Source organism: Cydia splendana, chromosome 6 (genome assembly GCF_910591565.1).
Source record: "Cydia splendana chromosome 6, ilCydSple1.2, whole genome shotgun sequence".
NCBI lineage: Eukaryota > Metazoa > Arthropoda > Insecta > Lepidoptera > Tortricidae > Cydia > Cydia splendana.
This window is the reverse complement of record NC_085965.1, coordinates 21,168,826-21,193,687: the sequence shown is the minus strand read 5'-3', so window position 1 is coordinate 21,193,687 and position 24,862 is coordinate 21,168,826. Positions and strand designations below refer to the sequence as shown.

General features: G+C 44.5%; 1 protein-coding gene across 1 annotated transcript in view; it reads right to left on the bottom strand.

Moving 5' to 3' along the window:
• The window catches only part of LOC134791684 (protein tweety), a 141,401-nt gene that overhangs the window by 12,754 nt on the left and 103,785 nt on the right, over positions 1-24,862 (bottom strand). The window contains exons 4-8 of the mRNA XM_063762780.1: positions 17,232-17,382; positions 15,558-15,686; positions 13,090-13,233; positions 9,830-10,042; positions 9,579-9,707 (exon numbers count right to left, since the gene is read on the bottom strand). Coding sequence (XP_063618850.1) covers positions 9,579-9,707; positions 9,830-10,042; positions 13,090-13,233; positions 15,558-15,686; positions 17,232-17,366 — 750 coding nt within the window. The 5' untranslated portion in view covers positions 17,367-17,382. The remainder of the gene's footprint in view (positions 1-9,578; positions 9,708-9,829; positions 10,043-13,089; positions 13,234-15,557; positions 15,687-17,231; positions 17,383-24,862) is intronic.

The window sequence follows — 24,862 nt, the reverse complement described above, 5'->3', positions numbered from 1 at the left end:
CCCTTCGGGCTCGCTTAACCTACTTGGAAATTTGAATTTTGCCCGTGTCCGCCGCCATTTTGGATTTTTCCAAAATTTTTTTTTCACATGGTAATCTTGGGCCCCCTAGCTCGCCGCATGCCAAATCTCAGCACGCTCGGACCAACTTGAAAAAAAAAAAAAAAAAAAAGTCGGCCATTTTGAAAATTTTTAAATGCAGTTTGTTTTGTCTCGGGGCCCTCTATGACATTTGGTCGAGGACCCCCCACCCATCTCGCACCGTTTAAAAGTTGCCATACAAAATTACAATGACCATTATTTCCGCCATCTTGGATTTTTTCCAAAATTTTTTTTTTTCATAGGAATCTAGAGGCCTCTATCTCTCGCCATGCAAAATCTCAGCGCGCTCGGACCAACTTGAAAAAATTAAAAAAAAAAAGTCGGCCCGTTTGAAATTTTTTAAATGCAGTTTGTTTTGTCTCGGGGCCCTCTATGACATTCGGTCGAGCACCCCCCACCTATCTCGCACCGTTTAAAAGTTGCCATACAAAATAAAAGTGGCCATTTTTTCCGCCATCTTGGATTTTTTCGAAATTTTTTTTCCCCATACGAATCTAGAGGACCCCGAGATTCCGTGACCAAAATTTCAGCGCGCTAGGACAAACTTGAAAAAATTAAAAAAAAAAAGTCGGCCATTTTGAAAAAGAAATGGCGGCTTCAAAAACTGCCAGGGTCCCTCTATGACATTTGGTCGAGCACCCCCCACCTAGGTTTCACCGTTACGCCGGGCCGTTGAACATTTTTCTGACCGGAAGCGGTAGACCAAAAGTCGGAATTTTCTGGAGGTCGTGAGACCACCCTCTATACGACCGTACCATAGTCAAATACCCCACGAACCTCCTTCTGGGAGAACAATCGTGTCAATTAATCAGTCGTGTTGCAGCTTTAAATAAGATTAACTAGATTTTGCCCTGTGCGCGGGGCCCGAGGGCCCCGCGGTGCGCGTGTTGTTGTTTGTGCTGTTGTTAGTGTTGTTGTTTATGTGTTGTTGTTATTGGTGCTGTTGTTTGTGCTGTTGTTGGTGCCGTAGTTTTGTTTTCCAAAGGGAAAGAGAAATGAATTTCTACTTTTGTTAGGACGGAAAGATCCGCGTGCGAGCACTTCATTCCCGCAGCTCGGCCTTCGGCCTCGCGTGCATGGGAAATCTAAAGGGACGCTCCGGGCCTTCGGCCCTACGCGGAGCTCGGCCTTCGGCCTTCGCTGGGTTCCGAAGCTCAGCGTCGGGCCTTCGGCCCGCCGCTTCGCTTATTAAAACACTTGGAGGGTTGGTTTTGCTTTGGGGGGTAAGCGGGAAGTTGGAGCTTAAACACGACCCAATAGTAAAAGTGTCTTGACAACCTCACGTCGGGCCTACGGCCTTCGGCCTTCGGCCCGCCGTTTCGCTTGTCTAAGACACTTTTCCTATTGGGTCGTGTTTAAGCTCCAACTTCCCCCTCTCGTGTGACGCTTCGGGCCTTCGGCCCTACGCGGAGCTCGGCCTTCGGCCTTCGCGAGCCTCGACGCTTCGCCGTCGGGCCTTCGGCCCGCCGGCTTCGCTTATCAAGACAGTTGACTTTGTAGAACGCTTGGAAGCACTGCATTCACGCAGCTCGGCCTTCGGCCTCGCGTTTTGGGAGTCGGGCTGGAGGCTCCGGGCCTTCGGCCCTCCGCCGGGGTCGGCCTTCGGCCTCCCGGCCTGGAGCTCGCCCTTCGGGCTCGCTTAACACACTTTTTGTATAGGATTTTGCTTTGTTGGTCATTCCCGCAGCTCGGCCTTCGGCCTCGCCCAAAATTACTGGGGGTGGGGTACGCTTGGACATTCGGGGTGAAGCTCCGGGCCTGACGGCCCTCCGCGGGGTCGGCCTTCGGCCTCCCGGCCTGAAGCTCGCCCTTCGGGCTCGCTTAACCCACTTGGAAATTTTAATTTTGCCCGTGTCCGCCGCCATTTTGGATTTTTCCAAAATTTTTTTTTCACATGGTAATCTTGGGTCCCCTAGCTCACCGCATGCCAAATCTCAGCGCGCTCGGACCAACTTGAAAAAAAAAAAAAAAAAGTCGGCCATTTTGAAATTTTTTTAATGCAGTTTGTTTTGTCTCGGGGCCCTCTATGACATTTGGTCGAGCACCCTCAACCTACCTCGCACCGTTTAAAAGTTGCCATACAAAATTAAAATGACCATTATTTCCGCCATCGTGGATTTTCTCCAAAAATTTTTTTTTCATAGGAATCTAGAGGCCTCTATCTCTCGCCATGCCAAATCTCAGCGCGCTCGGACCAACTTGAAAAAATTAAAAAAAAAAAGTCGGCCCGTTTGAATTTTTTGAAATGCAGTTTGTTTTGCCTCGGGGCCCTCTATGACATTTGGTCGAGCACCCCCCACCTATCTCGCACCGTTTAAAAGTTGCCATACAAAATAAAAGTGGCCAGTTTTTCCGCACGTGTAGCATTTTTCCAAAAATTTTTCGTTCATAGGAATCTAGGGGACCCGGAGATTCCGTGAGCAAAATTTCAGCGCGCTAGGACAAACTTGAAAAAATTAAAAAAAAAAAGTCGGCCATTTTGAAAAAAAAATGGCGGCGTCAAAAACTGCCAGGGTCCCTCTATGACATTTGGTCGAGCACCCCCCACCTACCTCCCACCGTTTGGCCGGGCCGTCAAACATTTTTCTGACAGAATCCGGTAGACCAAAAGTCGGAATTTTCTGGGGGTCGTGAGACCACCCTCTATACGACCGTACCATAGTCAAATACCCCACGAACCTCCTTCTGGGAGAACAATCGTGTCAATCAATCATCGGATTGCGGCTTTAAATAAGATTACTAGATTTTGCCCTGTGCGCGGGGCCCGAGGGCCCCGCGGTGCGCGTGTTGTTTGTTGTTGGTACTGTTGTTTGTGCTGTTGTTTTTGGTAATGTTGTTGGTGCTGTTGTTTGTGCTGTTGTTGGTGCCGTAGTTTTGTTTTCCAAAGGGAAAGAGAAATGAATTTCTACTTTTGTTAGGACGGAAAGATCCGCGTGCGAGCACTTCATTCCCGCAGCTCGGCCTTCGGCCTCGCGTGCATGGGAAATCTAAAGGGACGCTCCGGGCCTTCGGCCCTACGCGGAGCTCGGCCTTCGGCCTTCGCTGGGTTCCGAAGCTCAGCGTCGGGCCTTCGGCCCGCCGCTTCGCTTATTAAAACACTTGGAGGGTTGGTTTTGCTTTGGGGGGTAAGCGGGAAGTTGGAGCTTAAACACGACCCAATAGTAAAAGTGTCTTGACAACCTCACGTCGGGCCTACGGCCTTCGGCCTTCGGCCCGCCGTTTCGCTTGTCTAAGACACTTTTCCTATTGGGTCGTGTTTAAGCTCCAACTTCCCCCTCTCGTGTGACGCTTCGGGCCTTCGGCCCTACGCGGAGCTCGGCCTTCGGCCTTCGCGAGCCTCGACGCTTCGCCGTCGGGCCTTCGGCCCGCCGGCTTCGCTTATCAAGACAGTTGACTTTGTAGAACGCTTGGAAGCACTGCATTCACGCAGCTCGGCCTTCGGCCTCGCGTTTTGGGAGTCGGGCTGGAGGCTCCGGGCCTTCGGCCCTCCGCCGGGGTCGGCCTTCGGCCTCCCGGCCTGGAGCTCGCCCTTCGGGCTCGCTTAACACACTTTTTGTATAGGATTTTGCTTTGTTGGTCATTCCCGCAGCTCGGCCTTCGGCCTCGCCCAAAATTACTGGGGGTGGGGTACGCTTGGACATTCGGGGTGAAGCTCCGGGCCTGACGGCCCTCCGCGGGGTCGGCCTTCGGCCTCCCGGCCTGAAGCTCGCCCTTCGGGCTCGCTTAACCCACTTGGAAATTTTAATTTTGCCCGTGTCCGCCGCCATTTTGGATTTTTCCGAAAAATTTTTTTCACATGGTAATCTTGGGTCCCCTAGCTCACCGCATGCCAAATCTCAGCGCGCTCGGACCAACTTGAAAAAAAAAAAAAAAAAAGTCGGCCATTTTGAAATTTTTTAAATGCAGTTTGTTTTGTCTCGGGGCCCTCTATGACATTTGGTCGAGCACCCCCCACCTACCTCGCACCGTTTAAAAGTTGCCATACAAAATTAAAATGACCATTATTTCCGCCATCGTGGATTTTTTCCAAAAATTTTTTTTTTCATAGGAATCTAGAGGCCTCTATCTCTCGCCATGCCAAATCTCAGCGCGCTCGGACCAACTTGAAAAAATTAAAAAAAAAAAGTCGGCCCGTTTGAAAATTTTTAAATGCAGTTTGTTTTGTCTCGGGGCCCTCTATGACATTCGGTCGAGCACCCCCCACCTATCTCGCACCGTTTAAAAGTTGCCATACAAAATAAAAGTGGCCATTTTTTCCGCCATCTTGGATTTTTTCGAAAATTTTTTTTCCCATACGAATCTAGAGGACCCCGAGATTCCGTGACCAAAATTTCAGCGCGCTAGGACAAACTTGAAAAAATTAAAAAAAAAAAGTCGGCCATTTTGAAAAAAAAATGGTGGCTTCAAAAACTGCCAGGGTTCCTCTATGACATTTGGTCGAGCACCCCCCACCTAGGTTTCACCGTTACGCCAGGCCGTTGAACATTTTTCTGACCGGAAGCGGTAGACCAAAAGTCGGAATTTTCTGGAGGTCACCAGACCGCCCTCTATACGACCGTACCAAAGTCAAATACCCCACGAACCCCCTTCTGGGAGAACAATCGTGTCAATTAATCAGTCGTGTTGCAGCTTTAAATAAGATTAACTAGTATTTGCCCTGTGCGCGGGGCCCGAGGGCCCCGCGGTGCGCGTGTTGTTGTTTGTGCTGTTGTTGGTATTGTTGTTTATGTGTTGTTGTTGTTGGTGCTGTTGTTTGTGCTGTTGTTGGTGCCGTAGTTTTGTTTTCCAAAGGGAAAAAGAAATAAAGTTGTACTTTTGCTAGGACGAAAAGATCCGCGTGGAAGCACGTCATTCCCGCAGCTCGGCCTTCGGCCTCGCGTGCTTGGGAACTCATAAGGGACGCTCCGGGCCTTCGGCCCTACGCGGAGCTCGGCCTTCGGCCTTCGCTGGGTTTCGAAGCTCAGCGTCGGGCCTTCGGCCCGCCGCTTCGCTTATTAAAACACTTGGAGGGTTGGTTTTGCTTTGGGGGGTAAGCGGGAAGTTGGAGCTTAAACACGACCCAATAGTAAAAGTGTCTTGACAAGCTCACGTCGGGCCTACGGCCTTCGGCCTTCGGCCCGCCGTTTCGCTTGTCTAAGACACTTTTCCTATTGGGTCGTGTTTAAGCTCCAACTTCCCCCTCTCGTGTGACGCTTCGGGCCTTCGGCCCTACGCGGAGCTCGGCCTTCGGCCTTCGCGAGCCTTGACGCTTCGCCGTCGGGCCTTCGGCCTGCCGGCTTCGCTTATCAAGACAGTTGACTTTGTAGAACGCTTGGAGGAACTGCATTCACGCAGCTCGGCCTTCGGCCTCGCGTTTTGGGAGTCGGGGTGGCGGCTGCGGGCCTTCGGCCCTCCGCCGGGGTCGGCCTTCGGCCTCCCGGCATGAAGCTCGCCCTTCGGGCTCGCTTAACACACTTTTTGTATAGGATTTTGCTTTGTTGGTCATTCCCGCAGCTCGGCCTTCGGCCTCGCCCAAAATTACTGGGGGTGGGGCACGCTTGGACATTCGGGGTGAAGCTCCGGGCCTGACGGCCCTCCGCGGGGTCGGCCTTCGGCCTCCCGGCCTGAAGCTCGCCCTTCGGGCTCGCTTAACCTACTTGGAAATTTGAATTTTGCCCGTGTCCGCCGCCATTTTGGATTTTTCCAAAATTTTTTTTTCACATGGTAATCTTGGGCCCCCTAGCTCGCCGCATGCCAAATCTCAGCGCACTCGGACCAACTTGAAAAAAAAAAAAAAAAAAAAGTCGGCCATTTTGAATTTTTTTAAATGCAGTTTGCTTTGTCTCGGGGCCCTCTATGACATTTGGTCGAGCACCCCCCACCTATCACGCACCGTTTAAAAGTTGCCATACAAAATTAAAATGACCATTATTTCCGCCATCGTGGATTTTTTCCAAAAACTTTTTTTTTCATAGGAATCTAGAGGCCTCTATCTCTCGCCATGCCAAATCTCAGCGCGCTCGGACCAACTTGAAAAAATTAAAAAAAAAAAGTCGGCCCGTTTGAAAATTTTTAAATGCAGTTTGTTTTGTCTCGGGGCCCTCTATGACATTCGGTCGAGCACCCCCCACCTATCTCGCACCGTTTAAAAGTTGCCATACAAAATAAAAGTGGCCATTTTTTCCGCCATCTTGGATTTTTTTGAAATTTTTTTTTTCCATACGAATCTAGAGGACCCCGAGATTCCGTGACCAAAATTTCAGCGCGCTAGGACAAACTTGAAAAAATTAAAAAAAAAAAGTCGGCCATTTTGAAAAAAAAATGGCGGCGTCAAAAACTGCCAGGGTCCCTCTATGACATTTGGTCGAGCACCCCCCACCTAGGTTTCACCGTTACGCCGGGCCGTTGAACATTTTTCTGACCGGAAGCGGTAGACCAAAAGTCAGAATTTTCTGGAGGTCACGAGACCGCCCTCTATACGACCGTACCAAAGTCAAATACCCCACGAACCCCCTTCTGGGAGAACAATCGTGTCAATTAATCAGTCGTGTTGCAGCTTTAAATAAGATTAACTAGATTTTGCCCAGTGCGCGGGGCCCGAGGGCCCCGCGGTGCGCGTGTTGTTGTTTGTGCTGTTGTTGGTATTGTTGTTTATGTGTTGTTGTTGTTGGTGCTGTTGTTTGTGCTGTTGTTGGTGCCGTAGTTTTGTTTTCCAAAGGGAAAGAGAAATGAATTTCTACTTTTGTTAGGACGGAAAGATCCGCGTGCGAGCACTTCATTCCCGCAGCTCGGCCTTCGGCCTCGCGTGCATGGGAAATCTAAAGGGACGCTCCGGGCCTTCGGCCCTACGCGGAGCTCGGCCTTCGGCCTTCGCTGGGTTCCGAAGCTCAGCGTCGGGCCTTCGGCCCGCCGCTTCGCTTATTAAAACACTTGGAGGGTTGGTTTTGCTTTGGGGGGTAAGCGGGAAGTTGGAGCTTAAACACGACCCAATAGTAAAAGTGTCTTGACAACCTCACGTCGGGCCTACGGCCTTCGGCCTTCGGCCCGCCGTTTCGCTTGTCTAAGACACTTTTCCTTTTGGGTCGTGTTTAAGCTCCAACTTCCCCCTCTCGTGTGACGCTTCGGGCCTTCGGCCCTACGCGGAGCTCGGCCTTCGGCCTTCGCGAGCCTCGACGCTTCGCCGTCGGGCCTTCGGCCCGCCGGCTTCGCTTATCAAGACAGTTGACTTTGTAGACCGCTTGGAGGAACTGCATTTACGCAGCTCGGCCTTCGGCCTCGCGTTTTGGGAGTCGGGGTGGCGGCTCCGGGCCTTCGGCCCTCCGCCGGGGTCGGCCTTCGGCCTCCCGGCCTGAAGCTCGCCCTTCGGGCTCGCTTAACACACTTTTTGTATAGGATTTTGCTTTGTTCGTCATTCCCGCAGCTCGGCCTTCGGCCTCGCCCAAAATTACTGGGGGTGGGGCACGCTTGGACATTCGGGGTGAAGCTCCGGGCCTGACGGCCCTCCGCGGGGTCGGCCTTCGGCCTCCCGGCCTGAAGCTCGCCCTTCGGGCTCGCTTAACCTACTTGGAAATTTGAATTTTGCCCGTGTCCACCGCCATTTTGGATTTTTCCAAATTTTTTTTTTCACATGGTAATCTTGGGCCCCCTAGCTCGCCGCGCGCCAAATCTCAGCGCGCTCGGACCAACTTGAAAAAAAAAAAAAAAAAAAAGTCGGCCATTTTGAAAATTTTTAAATGCAGTTTGTTTTGTCTCGGGGCCCTCTATGACATTTGGTCGAGCACCCCCCACCCATCTCGCACCGTTTAAAAGTTGCCATACAAAATTAAAATGACCATTATTTCCGCCATCGTGGATTTTTTCCGAATTTTTTTTTTCATAGGAATCTAGAGGCCTCTATCTCTCGCCATGCAAAATCTCAGCGCGCTCGGACCAACTTGAAAAAATTAAAAAAAAAAGTCGGCCCGTTTGAAAATTTTTAAATGCAGTTTGTTTTGTCTCGGGGCCCTCTATGACATTCGGTCGAGCACCCCCCACCTATCTCGCACCGTTTAAAAGTTGCCATACAAAATAAAAGTGGCCATTTTTTCCGCCATCTTGGATTTTTTCGAAATTTTTTTTCCCCATACGAATCTAGAGGACCCCGAGATTCCGTGACCAAAATTTCAGCGCGCTAGGACAAACTTGAAAAAATTAAAAAAAAAAATTCGGCCATTTTGAAAAAAAAATGGTGGCTTCAAAAACTGCCAGGGTCCCTCTATGACATTTGGTCGAGCACCCCCCACCTAGGTTTCACCGTTACGCCGGGCCGTTGAACATTTTTCTGACCGGAAGCGGTAGACCAAAAGTCGGAATTTTCTGGAGGTCGTGAGACCACCCTCTATACGACCGTACCATAGTCAAATACCCCACGAACCTCCTTCTGGGAGAACAATCGTGTCAATTAATCAGTCGTGTTGCGGCTTTAAATAAGATTAATACTAAAAACACAATAAAATAAAGATTTAAATGGGGCTCCCATACAACAAACGTGATTTTTGACCAAAGTTAAGCAACGTCGGGAGTGGTCAGTACTTGGATGGGTGACCGTTTTTTTTTTGCTTTTTTTTCGTTTTTTTTTTTTTTGCATTATGGTACGGAACCCTTCGTGCGCGAGTCCGACTCGCACTTGCCCGGTTTTTTTTTTTAACGTAAATTATTTGTATATCTTTCACGGGACAATGATGACTCGGACCTTTGGGAGGCGTGCGCGGAGCCCAGGCCAACATGTAGACCCTTATGACACTTATGAAATGTGGGTTACACCGAGCGGATGCTGTCCTTGCCCGTGTCATAGAACGCGCGCAGAGGCAACACCCGCCAGGGTGTGGACTATTGAGAGTTCATGGAATCTAAAATGAAAGCGATGGAGTAAATTGTGAGCTATGGAATATTAAACGTAATTTTATAATTGTATAATATTAAACATATTTTACAATTTTGATTGAATTTTGGGGTGACACTCACAATTTCCGCCCCGGGTGCCACCCATGCTAGCTACGCCACTGCACATTGGTATAAGTATTTCCTGTATAAAAAAGTGGATACTTACGTTAGCGTACCAACTGTACTGAGGGGCTACCGCGAAAACCGAAATTCGCAAATTGCGGGGATCTTACTCTTTTACTCCAATGAAGGCGTAATTAGAGTGACAGAGAAAAATGCCCGCAATTGACGATTTTCGGTATTGGCGGTAGCCCTACTGGGTACAAAATTATCACTTCTACAAAACCGTTCTTTGAAATCGGAAATTCACAAGTAATATTGTTCTTCTCTAACCCATGACATTTTTTTATCACGCACGCAATGCCGTAATTCAATTACTACTGGGAAGAGTCGCAACTCAAGCGTGCTCGAAAATTGAGTGAAACGCAATGCCAGAGCGGTTATTTTGCTTTAAGCGTTGCACACACTGCCAGAGCACACAGTTATTTTGGTTTAGGCGTTGGGCATTTTAGACTTACACAAAGCAGCAGCAGGGCGCGCCTGGAGCGGCGCGCGGCGGCCGCCAGCAGCGCCACGCACACCGCGCCGCCGCAGCACCAGCCCGCCATGCCGCCCGCCCAGCGCGCCGCCTCCCACACCCACGCGCGCTGCAATCATAAAGGGATTTCATTATTCCATCACCAGCGCCGTACTTATGGACACCGGAGCATCCAATGCATCGGCGGCACTTCTTAATCGAGACCCATCTTTAATTTTAGCCGAATCCTACCTTCATAAAAGCATCCAAATTGAGCTGCGCCAACGGCCTCCTGAGATTATCGGCCGCGGACGCCGCAGCGGAGGCATTGTTCCTCAGAGTGGACAGCGCCCGCAGCAACGTTCCCAGCGCAGTTTGGTTGGAGACGGGCGCGTCCAGCGCGTCCGCGAGGCGCGCGAGCGGCGCGCGGGCGCGGGACCCCATCGCTTCTTCCAGGATGCTTGACTGTGGTGAAAGAAAGTTGAATATACATGTGAGTCTTGGACATTTTTTTACTGTCAACATTAGACCACTGTGTGAGAATTAAACCAACACCCCTCCATTGCTTCATGATGCTCGTAAACAGACTATTTTTTGCTAGGTCTTCTTGAATAAATAATATTTTGAATCCTCCTTATACTCAGCTCAACTATGTCTATGTTAATGTCTCTCAACTCACTATGTCTATGTCTACTCCTACTGCAGCTCTCACGGCAACCTCAAGCAGCGGACACGGGAATTACCCCGTGTACAATATTTGTCATTAAGGACAGGGAAGTCACAAGCCATCGATGTAGTTCGGAATGCGGCAAAGCTTAAGTGGGACCATATATGTCGTATGCCGAGTGAGCTGTGGGCCAAGATTACCACAGAATGGCAGCCCAGCTAAAAAAACGGGGATTTGGCAGACCACGTCGGCAATGGCGAGACGAGCTAGAATTCTTTTTAAAAGAATGGCCGAAGACTGTTCTAAACCGGGAGGAATGGAGAAAACGGGGGAAGGCCTTTGCCCAGCAGTAGGACTCAATAATAATAATAAGGACAGGGAAGCAAGTAGGGACAGGAGCAGGAAGGGTTTTACATTATATATTATGCTTGCCCCAAAAAGTGTCAGCCGCCTAATAGTCCATCAAGTACCAAGTTTAGTCAAGTTCCAAAAGGCGTCGTATTCAGTGGCGTAGCTAGCATGGGTGGCACCCGGGGCGGAAATTGTGAGTGTCACCCCAAAATTCAATCAAAATTGTAAAATATGTTTAATATTATACAATTATAAAATTACGTTTAATATTCCATAGCTCACAATTTACTCCATCGCTTTCATTTTAGATTCCATGAACTCTCAATAGTCCACACCCTGGCGGGTGTTGCCTCTGCGCGCGTTCTATGACACGGGCAAGGACAGCATCCGCTCGGTGTAACCCACATTTCATAAGTGTCATAAGGGTCTACATGTTGGCCTGGGCTCCGCGCACGCCTCCCAAAGGTCCGAGTCATCATTGTCCCGTGAAAGATATACAAATAATTTACGTTAAAAAAAAAAACCGGGCAAGTGCGAGTCGGACTCGCGCACGAAGGGTTCCGTACCATAATGCAAAAAAAAAAAAAAACGAAAAAAAAGCAAAAAAAAAACGGTCACCCATCCAAGTACTGACCACTCCCGACGTTGCTTAACTTTGGTCAAAAATCACGTTTGTTGTATGGGAGCCCCATTTAAATCTTTATTTTATTCTGTTTTTAGTATTTGTTGTTATAGCGGCAACAGAAATACATCATCTGTGAAAATTTCAACTGTCTAGCTATCACGGTTCGTGAGATACAGCCTGGTGACAGACGGACGGACGGACGGACGGACGGACGGACGGACGGACGGACAGCGAAGTCTTAGTAATAGGGTCCCGTTTTACCCTTTGGGTACGGAAACCTAAAAATTAAAAACTTTTTTGCCAAGTGCGCGATTTCAAAGAGATTCTGTAAAATCCCATTTCACAATGAATTTCAAATAGTCCAGAGTCACCCAATTAGAAATAGTGACATAGCTTCTCAATTACAGAAATAATCACATAATTAAAAAAAAAACTTTCTGAATAAAAAAACCTACGAGGCACCAACATATTATTGTTACATACCAGGAACCCCGAGAGATTTTAACCATGCATTTGAGGCCAAAATAAGGAAAAAATACTAAAAGAGTTTACGTCAATTTCGCCAAAATAAAATTGTTTTTCGATTTTTTGTACATAAAATGTAAATGCTATAATTTGTAAAACTGACACCCAAAAATAATTTTTACTTTTTTTTGTCAATTACAGAAATAATTACAATTAAAAAAAAACTTTCCAAATTTGCGAAACTTTCCACATGAGAATTTCTCGTTTTTCGATTTTTTGTACATAAAATGTAAATGCTATAATTTGTAAAACTGTCACCCAAAAATAATTTTAACTTTTTTTTGTCAATTACAGAAATAATCACATAATTAAAAAAACTTTCCAAAGTTGCGAAACTTTCCACATGAGAATTTCTCGGTAACTTCTGAGAATGTTCTCGAGAACGAGAAAATAATTTATTTATTTATCGTAGTTTATACCATGAATATTCACGATAGTTTAGGTGTAGTATCCTTACCCCCAGAAAATTCCGACTTTTGGTCTACCGCTTCCGGTCAGAAAAATGTATGACGGCCCGGCCATACGGTCAGACCTAGGTGGGGGGTGCTCGACCAAATGTCATATTGACGCCGCCATGTTTTTTTTCAATATGGCCGACTTTTTATTTTTATTTTTTCAAGTTTGCACTAACGCGCTGAAATTTTGGCCACGGAATCTCGGGATCCCCTAAATACCTATCAAAAATGTTTTTTTTTTGAAAAATGCTACAATTGCGGGAAAACTGGCCACTTTTATTTTGTATGGCAACTTTTAAACGGTGCGTGATAGGTGGGGGGTGCTCGACCAAATGTCATAGAGGGCCCCAAAACAAAACAAACTGCATTAAAAAAAAAAAGGCCGACTTTTTTTTTTATTTTTTTCAAGTTGGTGCGAGCGCGCTGAGATTTGGCATGGCGGGAGATAGAGGCCTCTAGATTCCTATGTCAAAAAAAATTTTTTTTGGAAAAAATTTAAGATGGCGGAACAATAATTTCCATGTTCTGAGAACATTCTCGTGAACGTTTCCGCTTTTTGGGAATGTTCTGCAATTTGCACATTGCTATGCTGGTGCTACCGGACTATGAAACTAGGCGAATTCCAAAACAGTTTATAGGACATTTTAGTCTTTAAATATGATCAGGAATATTCTGTCAAAATCTCTCGGGTTCCTCGTGGGCATGTTGTATATTATTTCCTTAATGGCGGTTGTGCAATCTGCCACAGTTTTACGAATTTTTATAGATGGCACTACTGATGTTCACGGTCGGGTGTCACCCATTTGGGGGGTGACACCCCCCAAATGGGTGACACCCGGGGCGGGCCGCCCCCGCCGCCCCCCCCTAGCTACGCCACTGGTCGTATTACCTGGTTCTTCACCGTATTGACCAGCGCCGCGAGCTGGTTACCAGCCTGGATGCTCTGTAGCATGGCGTTGTGCAGGTCGTCGTTGCCGAAGAGGCCCACGCCTATCGCGCCGCAGCACAGCACTGATAAGATCATGAGGGTTATCTGAAAGACAAAGGAATACGGTTAAGGTTAAAGGTAACCAGCAGCATTATGGATAACTATCCACGTGATAGAATAAGTGTCACTTTTTAACACATCGCGATTGAAAGAGAAGTACACAGTCATTCACGTAGATCAAGTGCGACCATCATATCCATACAGAATGAGATAATATTACCTAGTTGTTCAACAAATGGTCCCCTAATGCGTTTTTGATGGACCCCGTATATCATAACCACATGTGTGAACATGTGGTTCAGTCAGAAGGATGACCTCTGTACCTCGCAAGCGTGATTTTGCAAGTTAGGAGACATATGAAAGCCTGCTTTGAGAGCTGTAAAAACATTTACAAGCTTGACGCCACATCAGAAAAGATGACCAATATTTCTAACCTGCCACAGAGGGAAACATTTATATAGTCTGTATCTTTAGGTATTTAAATAAAAGTAAACAGACAATTTGTACATTTTCGGGTAGTTATAACATTTATTGGTTAACCAACCAAATATAAAACCGCCTGGATCAGTCACTGAACGACCTGACTTTAACCTACATTATTTGATCCTGTTATGTTTTATCTACCCTCAACTGGCTTAAGGAGCCATTTGAGGGTAGATTTTGTTTACTTTTATTTAAATACCTAAAGATACAGAGTATAGAATTATCCAGTTGTAAAATTTCAACTGGATAACTAATTATTTATTATTCCTTTGCATTTTAAACTTTCATCATAAATGACGTTTGGTAACGAAAATTACGAAACGATCAAGTCTTTATGACATAAATGGTATGCGTTAATTGTTTTTACACTGCCCTTACTTTTACAGCCAATCAACACGAGAAAGTTTCATCAAAAACTCTAACCTAAAACACATTACCATGTTAATGTTTATACCAACGACATTTAATGGGTTCAGACGGATCGCTGACACATTGAGGACCATTAAATGGGACGTAAACCTTGAACGATCCCATATTGCTGCACCACAAATTACAATCACCGTATCTACATTTAAAAATTCATTTAATTATGCAACTTATATGTAAGGGAACAAGGTATGTAATTGAATGACATTTTAAAAGCACATACGACGTGCTGAGCGTTGCGCGTGCAGCATATGGTGACCGTACTGTGAGAAGTCTGATTGTGTTCACAGTATTAATAGAGTGTTATTCTTATTACTTTGATTGTTTAAACGTGAATCGGATCTATGTCAACGAACTGATTGTTATGCCACGAAACTTGTTTTAGCACAGAATAAATAATAGTACTACCGTACAGAAAGGAAACTTCCTGCAAAACCGAAGTTTGACAGCGGTTCAGGGTCGAATCATGCTGTCCCTTTCTAATATATGGCACTATCCCTTTCGGCTTGCTTGTCAAAATTCAAGCCTAATTATTTTATCTGTGGTAGTGCACGCAAAGGGACGTCAAGTTGTGTCAACCATAATTATTGCTCGGAGCAATGCTGAGCCGAACGGAGCCGAGTTTGCCCGACGGGAGGAGTTTCGCACCCCTGGTTTTAGTCAAATGCGTTTTTTAACGCGGATTTCTCGTCAAAAGTAAAATATAAGTCGGAGCACCAACAGAACTAGATTAGCTTAGAGTTAGCTTAAATCAAGCATAAACTGTCCAGAATAAAAGACTATAGTACAATTACACATTAATCATCATAATTTTAACCGGACCATCAATTCTGTTATCGAACGTGATGAGTAAATAATAAGTACAAAGCGGTATATTCCTATTTGTCCCTCCCCACGTGACCGCCGTCATACCTATAAACAAATGGGAATACACCTACAAAACAGATTGGTATTGCTAACTCACTACTCACTATAAATAGTAGTAGGTATGTACCTATTATTAACTGATGCTGCACTTTAAAGACTGTGTTAAGCGAGACATGTCTGCATATGAAATCGACCACATTGATGGCGCAAGCGTGTTGTGGAGGGGGGAAGGTTATGCGACCAAGCCTGGTTTAATGCTTTAGTGTCGCAGAAAGCAAACCGGGACTGGAACCTCAGGTGGCATGAGCTTTCTCTGCCAAAAATGTGGGAGGTCGTGCCGCTCACGCATCGGCCTCCACAGTCACCAAACCCGTTGTCTAAACAGCAATGCATAAATCGTCTGCCATAGACGGAAAGGCCTGTGATGACCTATTAACCGTCTCCCCGGCTCTGACAATGACAGGATAAAATGTCCTTCTTCCGAGCGGTTTCAAAAAGAGACGGTTGCTTTATCATGTCATTGGATATGGATCCGAAAATGTCAAGCAGTGTGTAGTTTAATGTTTGCTTAAAAATAAGTGTTGACAACTGACCTTCAGGGCGGTGATGCTCCTGGGCGGGCGCTGCTTCCTGTCGCAGCATCTCGTCAGCAGGTAGATGAGCAGCACCGTCAGGGTCAGGATCAGCCATGCTCCGGGTATTGAGCCGAGGATGCCCAGGCTCTGAAAACGAGAAGAAAAACAGTTACATTTTGGATAACCAGTCGGATTAAACTGCACTCTGCATATTTAAGACTTTAAAGTACATATTTATATAAGGAGAACATTTTACGACTTCATTGTATGTTGTCCAAATACCTATAATTCTTATTTTAATGGTAATAAAACTGTGATACCGATATATTTGGCCACTTTGGCCACTATGTATTTGATGCTGACTGTAAGTACAAACAATTTCTGAGCATGTTAACTTGTTAACAATCAATAACAACTCGTATCTATAAGTATTTGTGGCAAGGAAAACTCACCCTAAAGTAATAACACTACTGGTTGTACAGTCAGCAGAAGAAGGTGCTAAGCGGGCGAGGTGTTCAAAATTACCTTGACACGCTCTTATTCTTTTAACAATAAAGTCGCGTCAAGATCATTGTGAACACCTGGCCCGCTTAGCAACTTCTTCTGCTGACTGTAAGCAAGTGTTTTTCCTTCCAGTATGGCCTCTTCAAAGAAAGATTAAAACAATATTTATAAGCAAACGGTGCTCAAATGTCATATCAATCGAAACTGTACAAAGACTTAAAGAAACAGGGTGGCAGAATAAGCACTTGTCCATACAACTTGACAGAACATAAGCAATCAATAACACCTTTTGAGTGCGTATGGCATGTGCACGTGACACCAACACACCGATCCACTTGACATCGTACACTTGTCGTGTAAGAACTGATCCGACAGTATTACGTCTCCTGCGCTCTTAAAACCATGGATTTGTAGGATTTCATTTGAACAAATATGCGTTGTTTACCGGGAAACAGCAAACCAAGGAAAGAGACCTCGTTCCGAATATTCTGGCATTATTAGCTCTGGTACAACACACCGTCTAACGCGTTGTAAACTGCATCGTTAGATATGAGTTGGGCGCAAACGAATCGCTTCTCTTTCCGGGTTAACGAGGTAATTATTTAAGAAGGTGTCGTTGACTTTGCACCGGCTACTGATCTTGATCATCACAATCATTAAAATTTTACAGAACTGAGAAATAAACGACTGGGCGCCTAATAGATGAAAGTATCGAAAATTTTATTCATTTGGTAAATGTTTCTAGTACCTAAATCACGCTGCCCTCATTAACTTTTGCAAACAGGCACATTCCGCGACGCGTTCGACAGTTCTGGAGGCTGCTATGTTCTGTCACACCTAAAAACCTGGAACACTGTGACGTCATAGCAGTGATCTCGAGTGGTTGACGCGGTGTAGCGCGACGTTGATGTGGGGAGCTCGTGCAGCAGCCGCGAGAGCCGCGGGGGGTGTAGCCAGAGACGCTTCCGCCTATGGTGGCTGTGTCATACCTGGAACATGTGACGTCACGGCACTGACCTCGAGGTAGACGGGCGAGTCGGGCGCGAATGTGTCGTTGACGCGGTGTAGCGCGACGTTGATGTGGGGGAGCGCGTGCAGCAGCCGCGAGCCGCGGGGGGGTGTAGCCAGAGACGCTTCCACCTATGGTGGCTGTGTCACACCTGGAACATGTGACGTCACAGCACTGACCTCGAGGTAGACGGGCGAGTCGGGCGCAAACGTGTCGTTGACGCGGTGTAGCGTGACGTTGATATGGGGGAGCGCGTGCAGCAGCCGCGAGAGCCGCGGGGGGGTGTACTCGTCGGAGACGCCCGAGCCGCCCATGGTGGCTGTGTCACACCTGGAAATGAAAGAAAGACATGTGTTAAAGTACAATCAGAGGTTTTTTTGTCTATTCTATTAGTGTCCCACAGCTGCGCAAAGGCCTCTTCCCTTCATTCGACCAATTGTGAACAAAAACGTTTATTTATATGCAGTTACAGGTTATAAAAAAAATAGTTTAGAGTCAAGACCGCAAAGAAAGACGTCGTTTTAGGGCACACAGAGATTTTTCTCGGACAGAAACTAGTGTAGGTATTAACCTTTCATATGTATGTGTGTGGTGGTCAAAAATTGTGGGTTCAACCCTAGGTTGTACTGTACCTATAGAGCAGATAAAATCGTTCTCGAAATGGGAAAACGCAAAAAAATGGCTAAAAAATCTGTCAGGATCCTTATCATACTCGTACACCGACAAGAAGTTAACCGAGGGTTTGGCGCTATAACAACAAATATGTAACAACACGAACCCTGAGGGTTCCGTACTTTTTAGTACATATTTGTTGTTATAGCGGCAGGAATATATCATCTGTGAAAATAACTGTCTAGCTATCGCGGTTCATGTGATAGATCCTGGTGACAGACAGACGGATAGCCGGACAGACAGACGTACAGTGGAGTCTTAGTAATAGGGTCCCGTTTTTACCCTTTAGGTACGAAACCCTAAAAAGGAGTTTACTGCAGATTTCAGAGTAAATATTATATAATTGCATGTAGGAACCTAAATTTAGTAAGGTATAAACCTTACTAAATTTAACTAGCTACATAGTTTTTACTGTGACAAAGTCGCGTCCTTTGCCCAGTTTATTTTTAATTCTCACCGCGTTGAGAAAGTAGGGCAATGTGTCTATGTCGCTGTCAAGAGATCGAAGGGATCTCGACGACGTGCCAATCGCTTTGATGTGTGAGTGTACTGTTACAGACGACGGATTAGTGAGGTATGTAACCCTGTGAAAGGGCAAAATTAGATAGTAGCATGGTCTAATAAAACATGGTCTTCCAGGCCTACGTCACAATAACATTGCCACTTTATTTCAACATAACATGTTACATGGGTACATTATACCTATGGTTAATAAGTTAAAATATTTCTTTATAATTTTATAATTTTCATTTATATGTATTTTAGCTTAAATTTTACAATAACACGTCATTTTTAATTACTCGTTAGCAATATCTTCCGATTCACGAAAGAAATTTCAGACTTTCGGGTAATTCTGTTTATACTACTGGCAACACAGGATAGCGCTGTGCACATTTGACAATTCGGATCTAGATAACTTCATGCCCTGACCGTCATCCTTGTCGAACGCGTGTTAATTGTTATTTCCTTCTCGCTCAGTGTCAGCAGTCGCAGTGTTTTCCAAACTTTTCACGCCGTAAGCTTGGTAATTAATGTGTAACTGTGAATTAGTTTTTCAAACGTTTGTCTTGTATAGATAAATAAAGTTTAATTTAATACATTAGATTTGTTTTATTTTACTATGTTTCTACATGAATAACTTAAAATTAATGCCGTTAAAATAATTTTCACCGTTGGTTAAAATTCTCCCACATTTCAAAGTTTGAGAACCTGTAAACAGCATGATGACGTAGGCGCGTGTCAGTTAGGTCATACGCGAATCTCGGAATGGAGTACCAGGCGGAGTATATTATTATACCATGGATAGTAGTTACACTCGCCATCAGATATATCGGAGCTGCCAAAGTGCTCAAAAATATCAGAACACGCACTCTAGCGCCTTCACAATATGTAGAGGCGTGTTCCTGTTCAGATATTTTGTGATCACCTTGGCTGCTACGATATATCTGATAGCGACGGTAATACGGTCCAGGAATTTGTTTTCTTGGCCCCTTCGTTTATCTACACAGTGACGATAATATGAGATCCCTAATGTTTTTCATATTGGAAGTAGCAATAAATCCTGTTCCTTGACTATACGCAACTGTAAATAAACGTAAAAGTTTTATTAAACAGTATAAGAATAACGAAATGTCCCAATAAAAATGTTAGGACACTTAAGTAAACAATATTAGCACACGGTTTCCATTTAAGGGCGAACCTCACCAGACACACCTGGTGAGGTGTAAATGCACATTTAGGTACACAAAGAGCACATGTACACAAAGAGCACATGCACAATTGCACACGTGTGTTTTCGTCGTACCTAGGTACTGCTTATGCATTTGTTGTATATTGGGTCATTCGGGTCTTTGAAATAGATTCTTCAATAAAACTGTCCCTTTTTATTGTGTCCGATGTTTCCCTACTGTTATACAATTACTGCAGGGCCTCTTACAATTGAAACATTTTGTCAATCAATTTGGCCTCTAACACTTGACACAATCAATTTAACTATCCGTTTATGGCATGGCAGTGACATTAAAAATACGCGACGTTTATGTAAAGTTCCCGAATATCGGTCGACGTTTCATAATGGCGGCGACCGTGCCAAGTTCGAAAATGAGGACCGACGGCTGATAAGATTGCTAAACAAACAAAGTTGGCACTTACTACAGATAGAAAGGGACAAAGACATGATAACTAAAGAAGTGTTCAATCCACTTTAAATAATTATTGAATAATTTGTTACGACATAAAATAACGTTTAAGTATATTGACAATCGCAAACGGATCACCTCTCGCTACAGTGAAAGAAGAAGGCAGGGCACTGAGAGGGAAGGAACAACTTTAAGATGCATCTTAAAGTTGTTCCTTCCCTCTCAGTGCACATTAGTCTACTTATGACAAGTAACTGATACTGATATGAATGTTGTCAAACAAATACAGTGGTATTACTAAAAGAAATTAATAACTAGCTTAAATCTAAAATTTAAAGAGCTGTCAAAGAGATTATCGTGGAGTCCATAAGTTGGTTAGACGAGATCTGCCGTACCCGTACAACAATTAAGTAGGTAGTCAATATCATTAGCATATATGTATATTATTGAATAAAGCCCTTAACTGGCCAACCACACTTGCAAAATTTGAACAAGACTTGAAATTGCACTATTAACATACCATAAAAGGATAAAACTTTGCCCTTTAACTGTGTGTAACTGAACTGTGACGCGGTGGGCAAAGTTATGTTAAAGGGCAAAGTTTTATACTTTTACGGTACAAATTATAGTAAGTCAGTTATTTTACTTGCCATTTCCATTATCTCTCAAAATGAACTACTTCGCTCCATACGATACTTCCACAAGGTAAATATGGTGATTAAAAGTGTTTGTGTATTCTACCGTAATTTAATTTGGTGTTAATGCTCGAACGGTGCGCCGTTAGCTATCAATTAAGATGGAAGATAAGACAGGTATCGTTCACGTTTCATTAACGAAACTAACAACGTTATGTTGGAAATACGAACCTCGCTTTTTTGCGGATTATTACTCCCTCCTTTGTTGTATTGGACTCGCGACTGCCTAAACTCTAGAATCGGCGCAGGAACTATATTTAACTCAAGCGACTGCCCTCTAGGCTCACTCCGCGATTTCGTCGCGTCGCTACAAGTACCTGCGGCCCACACCAATTTTGGTGTCTAGCAGCAGTAGTTCTACGGAACGGACGCCTGCTCGCGCTTACGCCACCTTGCGGTCTAATCTGTCGTAACAGATGTGTTTGGTTAGAATTTGAATTGAATTTTTCTGTACCTTGTACTATTATTTATTCTGTGCCTCTGGCCTTTAGATCTATGTAGGCCCTTGAGATTACTACTAGGTTCCACTAATCTAGCTAGATGACACTTCGCCTTTGTAAATTTCGTCGAAATCGTTAAAACCGTTCCCGAGAGCCCTGACAAGCGTAATAATTCTGGTAATAACTATGAACTAAAACTCAAACAACACGGAAGCTCAAAAGCATAGCTGTTAAGCGTCGTAATTTGTACAGTCAAAGTCTAAAATCTCGACATAGACAAAGCGTTAAAAATACATGTACAAGACCTGATTCCTAGACATTCAAATAGTATAGAGGTTGGCCAAAAAATAAGTGCGTTCCCACTGCCAGGGAGGTATTGGGATTATACTGAGCAACTTTTTCCATGAGACCAACCCCGAAATCGCAAAAAAAATTGGCTGTTTCATACATTTTGGCTGGTCCAGTTTCTAAAAGTCTCTACAAAAGATTCGGGTCTCTAAAGGTGGCCACTGACGAGCCTTCCAACAGTCCAAATAGCGTGGCTGCAATCCAAAATCGGTCCGTGAATGTCAAAAACGTACAATGTTTAATATTAGGATGCCGTCCATTTGGATGAATCCATTGTAACGGCATCCATTTGGAAGGCTCGTCAGTGGCCTGCTTAACAAGTTCAAAAGAACTCTAGGTTACACTGAGAGAAAAATCACCACCAGGAATTAATAAACAGTTCTGTACTGGGGGAAAAAATGAAGTTTTAGTAGTAATCATGGAAGTTTCACTATTTCTGTAAAATTTATTTATTTCTACAAACAGCTCAGTAATACTAAATCTAATTTCAGCAAACAGACTTTAGTAAATGGAGCATTAAACAAAGTTCAGTATTTGTTACAATCCATTTTTATTACTACTAAAATTCTCCGATTTTTACTAGTAAAGTTTGTGATTTTTGGAAAAAAGCATCTGTGATTTCAAGTTATGATTTTAGTAAATGTCTCACTTACATAGTTTTGTAATATCTAAAAAACGAGTTCGCGGGAATAACATTACCCCATTTAAAATAACAATTCAGTTGTTACTATAGCGACATTACAAAGTTTACTGGTATTTAGTAGATAGACTTGTTGTGTTTATGTTCATTGTTGTACCAATCACTAAACGAGTTTTGTAATACCAACACAGCGAAACGAATGTTAGTGATTTTAGTAAAATTTACTACTTGCTACGTTCATTTGGTTAGAGTTAGTATTGTGTCGGATGTCGGGCGGGCGTGTCTCGTGTCTTCTTTGTTTAAAACATACTTAAGTTAAATAATAAATTTAGGATATATTGTGGGCCATGGACATATTAACCCGCGACCTACTGTGTAGTTGGGGTCTACAGGAATATATTGTTCTGCAACTTCGAGCTAGCTGTTGTTATTCTAGTGATAATGACATCATAGGTAAATCTAAACTGTTTGCAATTCCAACCTCCCTAGCACAGGTGCGCCGCGAGAGGATGTTGCGCGCGTAATAACTACTAGTCTCTTTCTGACTGTATGAATAAGAAAGGAATGGGTAGAATATCTCGACAGGCTTTTATAGTGCCTCTTTAGTACAGAGATATACTACCAAATGCTTTTTTATTCATACAGACAGAAATAGAGACGGGTAGCTACCACGCGCGCGACATGCTCTCGCGGCGCCCGTTTGCTAGGGGCGGAGGAATTGCAAACAGTTTAGTTTTTGCCTGTGACGTCATTATCTCTAGAATAACAACAGCTAGCTTGGAATCGCAGTACAGTTTAGTAAAACCTATGACGTCATCGTCTCCGATATTGCTAAAGCACGCTTAGAATTACAAAACGGTTAGTTTTCACCCATGACGTCATCACCTCCGATATTGCTAAAGCACCTCTCGGAATAACAAAACCAAATTTCTGAAATTACTCTAGCATACTTCAAATTACAAATATAGAAGTTGTATTTCCTACTAAATGGAAATTGCAAAAGTCAATTTGTTCCTATTAGTTGACTCTCCTTGTCCCCGGATTAAGTTTTATTTTTGTAATTCTAAGTGTGTTTTTGTTAGTTTTTTCTCTCAGTGTAGACTTAATTATAAGAGTCTGAAAAACTGAGTCGAGTCTTGAAGCAGAGGACTCAAAGGACTCGAGTCGTAACCAACACTACTTTGGGCGCGTTGTTTTATCCGCTACTACATATATTGATGCCGCCTGTACCTACGAACGTACCTACGCAACCGATGACAGCTTGATCTGATTATACCAGAAAATCAGGTATATCGGGCGAGGACGAGAAAATTAATTTGCGGTTAGTTTTATTTTTATCCACGCCAGACGCAGAATGACCACACGCCTCACTTAGAATAGATCTGTGCTTAGTGGACTGGAAAACGTACCGCTTCTACAATATTTACACACAGTATTACTAACGAAAGCTTTTACTATCATAAAGTCATTACTACAATCGTTAACACCAGCATTTTAGGTGTAAAGAAGACCGATCGTATCCGGAACACCACACTGCGCTCAAAAACCCGCATTGCTGACGCTGGCGAGAAGACTACTAGGCTCAAGTGGGACTAGGCTAGTCACGTCTGCCGCTTGCATCCAGGTAGGCCAGTGACGCTACCAAGTGAATGCCAGGAGAAGGGCGAGGACGCGGCTGCCCCAGACGGAGATTAACATTAACATTAATATTAACATTATAGAACATTCTTACACAGATTGACCAAGTCCCACAGTAAGCTCAAGAAGGCTTGTTTTGTGGGTACTCAGACAATAATTATAATATATAAATACTTAAATACATAGAAAAAAACCATGACTCAGGAACAAATATCTGTGTCATCACACAAATAAATGCCCTTACTGGGATTCGAACCCAGGACCATCGGCTTCACAGGCAGGGTCACTACTACCACCACTAGGCCAGACCGGACGTCACGGTCGACCGGTCGGAGATGGCGGGACGACCTAAACACGTTCCTCAACAACGGGCCGGAAGACACTAGATCGGGACTTGTGGAGATCAAGGGTAGAGGCACAGAATAAGTAAAAGTACTACCGTACAGAAAGGACACTTCCTACAAAACCGAAGTTTGACAGCGATTCAGGGTCGAATCATGATATCCCTTTCTAACTTATGGCACTATCCCTTTCGGCTATTTAGGGTTGTCAAAATTCAAGTAATTAACTTATCTGTGGTCGTGCACGCAAAGTTGACGTCAAGTTGTGTCAGCCTAATAATTGCTCAGAGCAATGCTGAGCCGAACGGAGCCGAGTTTACCCGAAGTCAGGAGTGTCTCCCCACTGGTAGAGGCCTTTGCCTAGCAGTGGAAAATCACGGCACGATTCGGAAAATGAATTAGATTTCTACTAGACTTCAACAAGTTACGATTCGGATAATTTAAAGATATTTGTAAGATAGATATGTCAAATTTGACGTTTCCGCTATTCTGGAGGTCCTCTTGAACGATTTCGACAAGTTATGACTTAGATATCCAAGTCACATCTAGTCGATATCTAATGTAGATCTAGTTGATCTCTAAATCGTCTCAAGATCTTGTGATTATCTCGAAATCCTAATAGGCCTGTCAGAATACGCTAGTAAATAAATAAATAAATATAATTTCAATCGTTATCCGGGCCTGACAAATTAATTTGGGCCAAGTATTTATATTCATTGCTTGCGTGAGACCCAGCATGACTTGCAAAGCCAAATTTGGTCACTCTAAGCTCAAATGGATGGCCGTGTTTCTACTCCCTAAGGGGCTATTCATAAATTACGTCATTTCAAACTAGGGGGAGGGGGGGTCTGGACATCGGATGATGGTAGCATGACGTAGGAGGAAACAGGGTCATTCG